General features: G+C 39.0%; 1 protein-coding gene across 1 annotated transcript; it reads left to right on the forward strand.

The window, feature by feature from the left end:
* The first annotated feature begins 949 nt into the window (after positions 1-949).
* On the forward strand, positions 950-6,979 carry LOC103513413. The gene is made up of 6 exons (XM_026826612.1): positions 950-1,105; positions 1,277-2,736; positions 3,526-3,684; positions 4,182-4,451; positions 6,238-6,329; positions 6,780-6,979. Exons 1-6 carry the CDS (start codon positions 1,023-1,025, stop codon positions 6,972-6,974), a joined length of 2,259 nt encoding a protein of 752 aa, XP_026682413.1. The 5' UTR covers positions 950-1,022; the 3' UTR covers positions 6,975-6,979.
* The last annotated feature ends 5,194 nt before the right edge of the window (positions 6,980-12,173 follow it).

Raw genomic sequence — 12,173 nt, forward strand, 5'->3', positions numbered from 1 at the left:
AATGAGCAAAGTGAGAAAAAAGCAAAAGACTAGTTTTTACTTTCCTTATCCTATAAAAAGGAGAAATTTGGTATGTAGTCCACAAAAGTGACAAGGATGTAACTCAAAAATTTTGGTTTCCATAGGTGCTGCGGTTGGCGGTATTTTGGCCGATTTTTGGCGGTTTTCGACCACTTTTGGCGGTTTTCAGCTATACTGACTAAACGGTTAGAGATATTGTAAAGGTAACAATAGAAAAACACCCAAATAAGCATAATTTAATAGGATAAGGAAAGTCGTGTGATGTTCACACCAGTTTTTTTTTTTATCTATTTCTATGCTAAAGAAAATACCAGGGTACCTATTATCAGGATCAACTTTTGGGGGGTATTCTATTATGTACTTGGATCAAATTTACTAGGTTCAAAACCTTTTGAGTGAGTAAATGTGAATCCTCTTTTTTTAGCTTTGAAAGAGGGAACTTAACTGTCAAGGTCGTCCCGAAAGTGAAGATAGCCGAAAACGAACTTTATCTGTTTAGGATAAAATCTACCCTGGCGGGAATCGAACTCGCGCTTACAATGCAGACGATCTACACTTCATGCTAACTATTCTAGCTACCTAAGAAAAACACAACTTTTCAGCATTTGCTTCGATCGGTACCTCTTTAAAACAGGGAAAGAAAGGGGAAAAAAAAAATAAAAATAGGTAATAATAAGAAAGTTGCATGGACATGGACATGTAATCGATCCTGTAGGTACTAAGTACCCAGATATTTGTAGATACTCGTACTTATTGTGTGCAGTGGGTGTTTCACAAACGAAGTTCCTATTGTAAACTCTAAAATCTCAAACGAAGGTTTTTTCACTTTTTACACAATAGGTAAGTCTAAGTAGATACCTATGCACAGACCACCACTCAGTACCTACCTGAGGCATGTAGTTTTTTTATTATCATTTAATTTAATAAAACCTGTTCACTTTATTTCTAATCGTTGAGTGTTAAGTTTACCGCCGCCCTGAACTGTCAAACCAATATCGAAAATGTTGGTTGGAATCGTTTTCTCAATACCTTTCCTTGTGTTAAGCGTGTATACAGTGCTCACCGTTTATATTGATGAAAATGGGTAAGCAAGAATTAAAAAGGAGCTCAGTGTTATTTCTGAAAGTAGTTAAAAAAGCTCAATCTCTAAATATTTCGTGTAAATATAGACCGGGCGGCGCTTCGAACTCTTGACATTCCCGCGCCTCCCAATACGCTTGATCATACTGAACATCATTTTCTGTGTTCTTTTCAGGTTCATAACCCCTTCTTCAGCGTTCATAAAAGTTCAAAACAATCAGCTCAACAGCAATAACAAGGCACCTAAAGCAACTCCTGAAGATATCGCCAGTGAGGCCAATGCTGTTCTAACTGAAAAGCCTGACATCTTTCTAAAGATCCCCGGTTTTTTTAATAAAGAATTTGGCCCTCGAAAACTCAATCTCGACATCCAAGGACTGAAAGACAGTGTGAAAAAGCTTCTCGGAAATAAAACCACCTTTGTTCAAAATAAACCAGGTTCTTCCATTACAATCGTCAGTGTCAGTACTCTTGGTTCGATTACAAGTAATGCTACCATTAATACCACAAGTACAATAACTACGACCCAACTACAACGAAATGATAACATTCCTAGCAACACAACAACAGACGCCCCACCAAACAGTACAGTCTTTAGTAACGTCTCCACAACAAGTATTATTCCTACGACAGAAAAAAACAACAATACATTTCCTATCAACGCTACAACAGAGCAACCACTCAACAATACAGCTCTCAACACTGTTTCTACGACAAACGTTCCACCCAATGACAAAATCACTACTCTGTCTCCTAATTTCCCTTCTCAAAATACGACGGAGAGTCCAAAGTCAACAGTTGTTACACCACAGCCATCAGTCGTTACAACAAAGCCAACAATCGTTACAACAGAGCCAACAATCGTTACAACAGAGCCAACAGTTGTTACACCCAATTCAACAATTGTTACAACAAATACACCGGATATCACTACCTCCATGAAACCCGTCACTAATGAGACGGAAGGCAACGGTTTTATCAGAAAAATATCTCAACTGATTGCCTACTTGTCCGAGCTTTCTTCAAGTCAAGCCAAAGCTTTCGTCAGCTTTTTGAAATCTATTCGGACGAAATTAATCGGCCGTAAAATCGATGACCATCATGCAGACGTAGAGTTTATCGATAATCGAGTGAAAGGGTTTTCCCGAAGACAGCAAGTTAAAGAATTCGTTGTAGTTAATTCTCCTGAGGATAAAGATGATAGTTCTCCTAAGGATAAAGATGATGGTTCTCCTGAGGATAAAGATCAGGATAATAAATCCCCTAAGGATAAAGCTCACAGTGGCGGTTATGGCACTAAAATAAAAAGATCTACCAAGGGCATCCATCCGAAAAGATCTCCGTTAGATGAATACACAACAATGGGACGCTTTCAGGGGAGCAATGCCAAACTTCAGTCTGTCCTCAAGAAGTCCTCGATTGAATTGATTGGAAACTCATCCAGTAGGCAGGATAGGACCGCCGAAAAGCTGTCCCAGTATGCCGTTCCCTTAGCTTATGAAAATGATGACACCAGTGGTTACTCCATGTACAGCTTATTCCAGCTACCCACATCTTATTTCTCAGGGATGCTGGGGATGTTCTATTCTTGTCCGATGCCCTCGAATACAATCACGACCTTCTACTCAATAAAAGGTAAGTAATAAAGTCTTGACATATATTTTTATTTTTGCTACTTAGTTTTATTAATTCAGTCATCTTACTGAAATTTTTGTCACCTCGAGGCGGTGTGGCGCGGAGCTTCGTTTATAGACTTTGCATAAACACAAAGACTTGAAAAGAGTCAAAAATTTGACTAAGTTATGTCATATTCTATTCCATTCTAAGTTAATATGAAGTCACCAGGGAATTTCAGCCCCGGGAGTCAGATCACGGAGGCCGTATGCTCTTTTTGCATTAAGTGTTTCATTTATATCTTTGTGCCTTTGGTTCCCCTTGACATATATTTTTATTTTTGCTACTTAGCTAACTTAGTTTTATTAATTTAGTCATCTTACTGAAATTTTTGTCACCTCGAGGCGGCGTGGCGCGGAGGTTGCAATCAATAGGAGCTTCGTTTATAGACCTTGCACAAACACAAAGACTTGAAAAGAGTCCAAAATTTGACTAAGTTATGTTGCTTTTCATATGTTCTATCAGGATAAACAAGGCATATTCTATTCTAAGTTACTTAACATGAAGTCACCATGGAATTTCAGCCCCGGGAGTCAGATCACGGAGGCCGTATGCTCTTTTTGCATTAAGTGTTTCATTTATATCTTTGTGCCTTTGGTTCCCAAAATTTGACCAAGTTATGTCATATTCTATTCCATTCTAAGTTAACATGAAGTCACCAGGGAATTTCAGCCCCGGGAGTTGGATCACGGAGGCCGTATGCTCTTTGCATTAAGTGTTTCATTTATATCTTTGTGCCTTTGGTTCCAGATTGTGCCACCTGCACAAGTGGCAGCCAAGATTCAGAACTGAACATTTCTTGTGCGAGTTCGTATTCTCCTCCGGAACCCCAGAAGGTGACGTGTTCTCTGGGAGTATGGGTGACGGGAAAGAATCAAAAACCGGTCTCCAAATTTCCACTTTGTAAGAGTAAGTGTTACCTACATAACTTATCTACCTATAGATCTTGTGGATCTTTTTCTTCATTCCATTATGTTCTTCATCAGACTGAAAACTTTAAAAGGCCCTTTTCCCCTACACTCTAACCAAAGTCTTGAACTTGATTGGAAATGTACTTGCGTTGTACAAGATGTGTCCATATCCATAGATTTACCTCGTCATCGAGGTAAATCTATGGTGTCGAGGCAGTGTGGACGGTTCAGTCGACATCGATCGATGGCCGGTCGGCTATGTGTTAACACACTAAGGAAAAATGAAATCTATAGCTCTTAAGAATCCTAAAAGATTTTATAAATCCTTCACTATTCCAGAGACCGTCGAGGTAAATCTATGGTGTCGAGGCAGTGTGGACGGTTCAGTCGACATCGATCGATGGCCGGTCGACTATGTGTTAACACACTAAGGAAAAATGAAATCTATAGCTCTTGAGAATCCTAAAAGATTTTATAAATCCTTCACTATTCCAGAGACCAGAACCTACTCCAAGTGTCCTCAGCTGACCATTTTGAGCCAGTCGGATCAGGATTGGGTCGAGTGCACCCAGAACGGCTACCCCGTCGATTGCGAATCCAAAAACATCTCCTGGTATCCGGGAACCGAACTGGGGATCGTGTGCCCTCTGAATTACCAGGTCAACTTTGGAGTGAAGGAAAATAGTAAGGCAAACATATCGAGTGATGTTACACTGTGTGGTGAGAGTGGAAAGTGGAGTGGAAACAACGTTTCATGTAGACCGAGTAAGTACCTACTAATCCCCTATTTTAGATCAAGCGCTACAACGCCACCTAGTTTTCACGCGTTAAACCAAATTTTATTTTTCTCTTTAAAATAGGGAAACTTGGATTCAGAATAGCGGAATTCCTGGATAACAACTCAACTTCCACAAGAAAATTTCAAATCAAATCATGAATTCTTTGTGGTAAAAGCAGTGCTTTTTCACAATTTTTATGGATATCACAGCATTACTAAGTGCCTACCTTACTATTAATTCTCATTTATCATCAGTCTTTTTAGTCTGGTACTCAATTTTGTCCTCAAGAGGCTGATTGCGCCTCAAACTCCAAGCACAGAGACGAAAAAACATCGACCCAGCCGGAAATCGAACCCGGGATCTCTGGTGTTCAACATCTACTTATCTACCAATGTGATATGAGTAGTGCTTATTTACATCGTTCAAATAGGACTAAAGAGTCTCTTTCCCCTAGGAGTAGGCTACATTGGCTATAACTATCTATTATTGTGAGTCGGAATTAAATGAATCCCGAGTGTTAACAGGTATTACATATTCGTAAACAATATTATCTAGTAGTAATTCACATCTACTTATCTACCAATGTGATATGAATAGTGCTTATTTACATCGTTCAAATAGGACTAAAGAGTCTCTTTCCCCTAGGAGTAGGCTACATTGGCTATAACTATCTATTACTGTGGCCAAATTCTAAGCCAATGTTGGGGATAAATTCCATACCTCAGCTCGTATTGAACCCACGCCACGCCCTCCTGATTATCAGGCGAGCGTATTGACCATCAAGGCAGGTAAGTATTGTGTTGGTGATTGAGTCTAGCTGAGGGACTATAAACAGAGAGTAGATCAGCACCGAGCTAGGGAACTATAAACAGGGAGTAGACTAGACCAAATTTCCTTATGCTATATCAATAGCGAAGGTTGAGTGCGAAGGGCATCCACTCGTAAAATCTGTAGCCCAAACCAAATGTCAGCCCAAAGTATCACCCTAGTTAGGGTTGAGAGGCCGACGACAAACATCGGCCCCATCTGAACATGGGAAAAGGCGAAGAAAAAGGAGAAGAGGAAGAGGTGATTAAGTTTACCGTTTGTATATCCAGCGCAGAAGGTGGTGAAGCCGAAGAACTTCTTGAACCCGACCGGAGAATGCTTGGAGCACTCTTCATTAGACACCACGGGTAGATCCACGTATTTCAAGTCCGTCACTTCTTTGAAGTTCTCATTCAGTCCCCATCCAGCTATCTGAATGAGAATGGTATCACGCCTGGATTAGACTAGGGCGATCACCTAAATCGGAAGTATTGTGTATCTTCTCGCCCATCTGATGAGAGGCATACTACGGGATGGGCATGCTACGACACAGACCACATGTGTCTAATGTAGCAGTTGTTTCATTTATGAGAATGGCATCAAGCCTGAATTAATTCAATTCAATTCAAGTTTATTGTATTGCTATTTACATACACTACATACAATTATTTACATAACATGATTCCTTTCTCCATTAGACTAGGTCGATACTTGACACGATATCTTCCGTGAAGATGAGTGTTTCATCGCCGTTTATCTTTCGTAGCAATGAAACAGCTGCTACATTAGTGTTGTCTGTGTTGTAGCAAATGTAGCATGCCCATCTCGTAGTATACCTCTCGTAAGATGGGCGAGAAGAGACACAATACTTCCCATTTAGCTGCTGGGTCAACACGAGAACACCAGCAAGTAACCCATGGAAATATTTGCAAACGAAAGACGAGTAAACATTTCTTGTTAATCAGCCGGCCACTGTGTTTATACAAGGGAGCCTAGTGAGCTCTATCTTCTACCGGGGAACACCAAACTGAAGAAAAATGAGTCCCTACTGATCAAGGTATGAATAATGTTTGTAGAAAAAAATCAAAACTTTCTTTAAAAATTAGGTATGTAACTTTTTTTGCTGGAAAACTCACCTCCTGAAAACCGTGAACTCCTTTGGGCTTTTTCAAAAATATGTGCCCAGAATAACCCAAATTCGAGGCTAAATAGCCGCTAAACCGTACGTTTCTCGAGGTTCGGTCCCTTGGAGACTTGTGCTGGAAAACTCACCTCCTGAAAACCGTGAACTCCTTTGGGCTTTTTAAAAAATATGTGCCCAGAATAACCCAAATTCGAGGCTAAATAGCCGCTAAACCGTACGTTTCTCGAGGTTCGGTCCCTTGGAGACTTGTGATCTACTTTTTATAAAGAACCTCTCTCCGTTTTTTGAGCATCTTGGAGCAAAAACCAAAGTACCTATTAATTATTATTGTTACCTACTATTGAATATTATTACTTTTTTTAGGTTTCCGAAATCAAAGTCCCGTTCAGCTATAGTGACAAGCAGGGGAATTACGGAAGTGATATCGCGCTTCTACTGACAGCCACTCCATTTGAGTTCAATGACTTCACAAGACCTATATGTGTGGATTGGGCCAATAAGCTGGATCTGAGAAGCAACAACGCCAAGGGAAAGGTTTGTGGATCGACCTGTAGATAAAGTCAGTTAGGTGCTTGGAAAATAAGACTATGCAATACGCATCTCATTTGTGTACCTAAACATGAAAAAAAAAAAAAAAAATGCATTTAACAAGAAATGTTTACTCGTCTTTCGTTTGCAAATATTTCCATGGGTTACTTGCTGGTGTTCTTGTGTTGACCCAGCAGCTAAATGAGAAGTATTGTGTCTCTTCTCGTCTATCTCATAAGAGGTAAAGGAGGCATACTACGGGTTGGGCATACTACAACACAGACCACACGAGTCTAATGTAGCAGCTGCTTAATTGCTTCGAAATAAAAACGGCGGTGAAACATCATCTTCTCAAAAAACATCGTGTCAAAAAAAAAAGATGATAGTTCTACCGCCGTTTGTATTTCGTAGCAATGAAACAACTGCTACATTAGACACATGTGGTCTGTGTCGTAGCATGCCCATCCCGTAGTATGCCTAAAAAAATATCTCCTTACTTATTAATAATTAATTGTTAGAAGCCCCGAACAACATACTTTATGGGAATTACTATCTGTAGGTATTAGCTGACTTACCTCTAGTCAAAGTTATTTCATAAGGATCTGAAGAGCAGCAAGATCTGAAATGAAAAACAGTCACAATAAACTCGAAATCATCAAAACAACTATGTACACTGAAGGTCTAATTTCCCTTTACGACCTTTTGGAAACAATGAGCTGGGAAGTACCATGAGCTTTTCAAAAGCAATCAGCATCTTTACGTTGACCATCATTATCATGTTAGCTTCTACTCGTATATCTATATATTTCATCAAAATTGAGCTCATAAACGTTCGAAAATTATCGCGGACCAGAAAAAACGTACACAAAATCGAATGAAAACCAAGTTCTCACTTGGTTCCGTAACCAAGGGGAAAGGAGCATTAACAAAGTTAGCAGCTAGACCTATACAGAAATTAACTCGGTGACTGAGTCTTCCTCCTACCCAGTTGAGGCATGAACTTTTTTTGTCCGCTGCCGAGTTCCCCCGCTGCATAGCGAGGGATATCCTTTGTGTGAGGAAGGCAGTGGCCCTTTTGTCTCCCGTTTTTTTCACCAGCCGCTTCCCGACGTCTTTTATGATTTTATGAGCACTTTAGCATAAAATATTTGTATTTTTGAGTGTTGTACATTATATTTCTAGAAAATAAAACCTCATGTAAACCTGACGATAGTGGATCTGTCTTTCACATACGAGTTATGGAAGAACAAGAAAGACTTGGGACTTCAGGGAAGATATTCTCAGTGGAAGAATCTGTACACTTTCAGCACCGTGTTCTCAGTCCTAGTCACGTCAGAACAGTGGAAACATCCCAACCTGAGGAACTTTATTGAGTAAGTTCTACACTTTTCAGTTCGTTTTCAATCTTCAAAGACGTCAAATACGGTCAAATGCCTAATTTTATTTAATTACTACAATATTAATTTAAAGGAATGTTCGGTATTTCTCCATAGGTCCACTAGGACATGTTGCTGTTGTTGATTTCATTTTATTTTATTGCATCTAACAAATTCTTTCACAAGCTCAATGAACTTAGAGCTGAATCCTCCTCGTCTAAAACTTTAGACGAGGAGAATACACCATTTATACTTGTACATGGATAATTCTGAAGGTATTAATGATAATTGTCTTCAATTTATCTTCAGGATTTGAATATAATAAATCATATGTAGTCTTATAACACCAACGCGACGGAACATCTAAAAACTCATAAAAACGTTTGCAGGATATGTAGGTATCCTTTGAAAGATACCCACTGTTTCAGATTTCAGGCAAAGTGGAGGTAAACCTTTCAAACTAAGAGATACGAGCTGCTCGTAAATGCTGTCTTTTCTGCCAGTCTTTACGGAGTCTTTCTTGTGCATGTCTTAATATCTATTTCAGCCCATCCCAAAGTCAAGCTATTTATCATGCAAGGAGGACTACAAAGTCTGCAAGAAGCTTTCCACTATGGTGTCAAACTGATATGTATTCCTTCAGATTTCAGGCAAAGTGGAGGTAAACCTTTCAAACTAAGAGATACGAGCTCTGCCAGTCTTTACGGAGTCTTTCTTGTGCATGTCTTAATATCTATTTCAGCCCATCCCAAAGTCAAGCTATTTATCATGCAAGGAGGACTACAAAGTCTGCAAGAAGCTTTCCACTATGGTGTCAAACTGATATGTATTCCCATGTTCGGAGACCAGGACTTGAATGCTCAAAGGATTGCTAAAATCAAAACTGGGGTTGTACTGGAATTCGACAATCTCAATGAAGACAATATTTATGACGCTCTGATAACTGTTCTCGAGGATCCAATGTAAGTAGGAGTTTTGATGATGTACTTTCGTTTAATCTCAATGAAAACAATATTTATGATGCTCTGATAACTGTTCTCGAGGATCCAATGTAAGTAGGAGTTTTGATGATGTACTTTCGTTTTGAGTACCTTGTAGTTGTTCTTTCTTTAATCTCAATGAAGACAATATTTATGACGCTCTGATAACTGTTCTCGAGGATCCAATGTAAGTAGGAGTTTTGATGATGTACTTTCGTTTTGAGTACCTTGTAGTTGTTCTTTCTTTTTGATCCAAATAGTATAGTTCAAGGCACCTCACAAACAGATCGTAATCGTTTTGTAAGAGATGAGGTAAATATTAATAGGTGCCTACTTTACTTTTGATTTCACTTGCCTGTGATATAGTTCAAAGCACCTCACAAACAGATCGTAATCGTTTTGTAAGAGATGAGGTAAATATTAATAGGTGCCTACTTTACTTTTGATTTCACTTGCCTGTAAGCTACTAGATTTTTTTTTGTTTTAATTTATTTCCGGCAATTTGGAATACTAGAAAGGTTGATTGTCTAGGTCAGCAGTTAATGGAGCACGTATGTATGTGTTTCTCTGATACAGGTGTTATTGTTGTAGCGGCTTTAGCTATAGCCAAAAGGTGATGACAAAATAGAGAAAATATCTCTTTTATCAGCCATATACCCGGGTGATGGTCTCTAGCCTTGTTTAATTGGGTCGTCCTGAACCACAGTCAACCATTGTGAGGACTAGACAGTAGATGTGAATAACTACCTGGTTGGCAATAAGTATAATAATATGCTTGTCTGCTTTGAGATGCTCTCTTCATTTAATGTGGTGACGGAAGCTGGGTGTTTTTTTAAATGAACAAATAGAGAAAAACTTTCTAAATTAAACAATATTTACTATAAACTTCAGAGAATAATTTTCATTTTATTTAGGTAATTATTTCTTTATATTCCTTCAACTCCAACGTAATACGTAATTCTGTGTTAGTAGTATAATAATATGCTTGTCTGCTTTGAGATGCTCTCTTCATTTAATTTGGTGACGGAAGCTGGGTGTTTTTTTAAATGAACAAATAGAGAAAAACTTTCTAAATTAAACAATATTTATTATAAACTTCAGAGAATAATTTTCATTTTATTTAGGTAATTATTTCTTTATATTCCTTCAACTCCAACGTAATACGTAATTCTGTGTTCTGACAGAAAAAAGTTCCAAGTGTCTACTGTCAGTACAGTACTAAGTTCCAGACGTCCAGACTTCCAAAAGTTTTTTTTTTTTTACTTTTTTCCCCTTCTTTCAGCTTTCAGTTCTTTCTTTGAATGTGAAGTTAGCGACTAAGCATTTCATTCACGGCGGTCCGTCTGCACATCGTTCATAAAATATGGTGCGCTATGTTCACAACCCTAAGGATAAAGATGATAGTTCTCCTGAGGATAAAGATGATAGTTCTCCTGAGAATAAAGATGATAGTTCTCCTGAGGATAAAGATGATAGTTCTCCTAAGGATAAAGATGATAGTTCTCCTGAGGATAAAGATGATAGTTCTCCTAAAGATAAAGATGATAGTTCTCCTGAGGATAAAAATGATAGTTCTCCTGAGGATAAAGATGATAGTTCTACTAAGGATAAAGATGATAGTTCTCCTGAGGATAAAGATGATAGTTCCCCCGAGGATAAAGATGATAGTTCTCCTGAGGATAAAGATGATAATTCTCCTGAGGATAAAGATGATAATTCTCCTGAGGATAAAGATGATAGTTCCCCCGAGGATAAAGATGATAGTTCTCCTGAGGATAAAGATGATAGTTCTCCTGAGGATAAAGATGATAGTTCTCCTGAGGATAAAGATGATGGTTCTCCTGAGGATAAAGATCAGCATAATAAATCCCCTAAGGATAAAGCTCACAGTGGCGGTTATGGCACTAAAATAAAAAGATCTACCAAAGGCATCCATCCGAAAAGATCTCCGTTAGATGAATACACAACAATGGGACGCTTTCAGGGGAGCAATGCCAAACTTCAGTCTGTCCTCAAAATGCCTGTTAACACTCGGGATTCATTTAATTCCGACATGGTTAGCCTGAAACTGGATTTATTTCAGGGACCGGGGTATGTAATGGAGACAGCGGCTCAGGATTCATGTTGGAGCGCGAAGGGATATATCCCCAATGGCTTAGAATTTGGCCACAATAATAGATAGTTATAGCCAATGTAGCCTACTCCTAGGGGAAAGAGACTCTTTAGTCCTATTTGAACGATGTACCTAAATAAGCACTATTCATATCACATTGGTAGATAAGTAGATTGAATTACTACTAGATAATATTGTTTACGAATATGTAATGCCTGTTAACACTCGGGATTCATTTAATTCCGACTTGGTTAGCCTCAAACTGGATTTATTTCAGGGACCGGGGTATGTAATGGAGACAGCGGCTCAGGATTCATGTTGGAGCGCGAAGGGATATGGTACATAGTGGGCACCGTCAGCATTAGTCCACGTCAGTTGGACTCCGTCTACTGTGAACCCAAAAGCTATTCCCTTTACACAAAGGTAAGATCATGATTTTGTCTTAGATTCGTCGAAGCTTAACCCATCCTTTAGGGCTGTTCGCTGTTCGCCCCTACTCCTAAGCCTCGGTGTGGGCTTTTTGTGTTTGACGAATTTGTCTTAAATCCTTCGGAGATCTTGTTTATTGTTGGCCTGGAAAGGCCACCGACTGTGGGTGACTGGGGAAGACTTCGAGAGAAAAGTTCATAAAACTAATTGTATTTCATGGCTGTATTTCAAGTGGCAGGGTTCTCACTCTCAAGTAAGCTCTTCCTCGTAATCACTAATTTATTGTTTTTAAGAGAGGAAGACAGGATAGGAGAATGCCAGCCGTTCCGAG

The sequence above is a fragment of the Diaphorina citri genome, unplaced genomic scaffold, assembly GCF_000475195.1.
Source record: "Diaphorina citri unplaced genomic scaffold, Diaci psyllid genome assembly version 1.1 scaffold967, whole genome shotgun sequence".
Taxonomy (NCBI): domain Eukaryota; kingdom Metazoa; phylum Arthropoda; class Insecta; order Hemiptera; family Psyllidae; genus Diaphorina; species Diaphorina citri.

Excerpts from the sequence above, each read along its gene's own strand:
- LOC103513413 (XM_026826612.1), top strand. The coding sequence starts at position 1,023 with ATGTTGGTTGGAATCGTTTTCTCAATACCTTTCCTTGTGTTAAGCGTG. Across the intron at positions 3,685-4,181 it reads CAAATTTCCACTTTGTAAGA|AGACCAGAACCTACTCCAAG; the intron begins GTAAGTGTTACC and ends TCACTATTCCAG. Across the intron at positions 6,330-6,779 it reads ATGAGTCCCTACTGATCAAG|GTTTCCGAAATCAAAGTCCC; the intron begins GTATGAATAATG and ends TACTTTTTTTAG.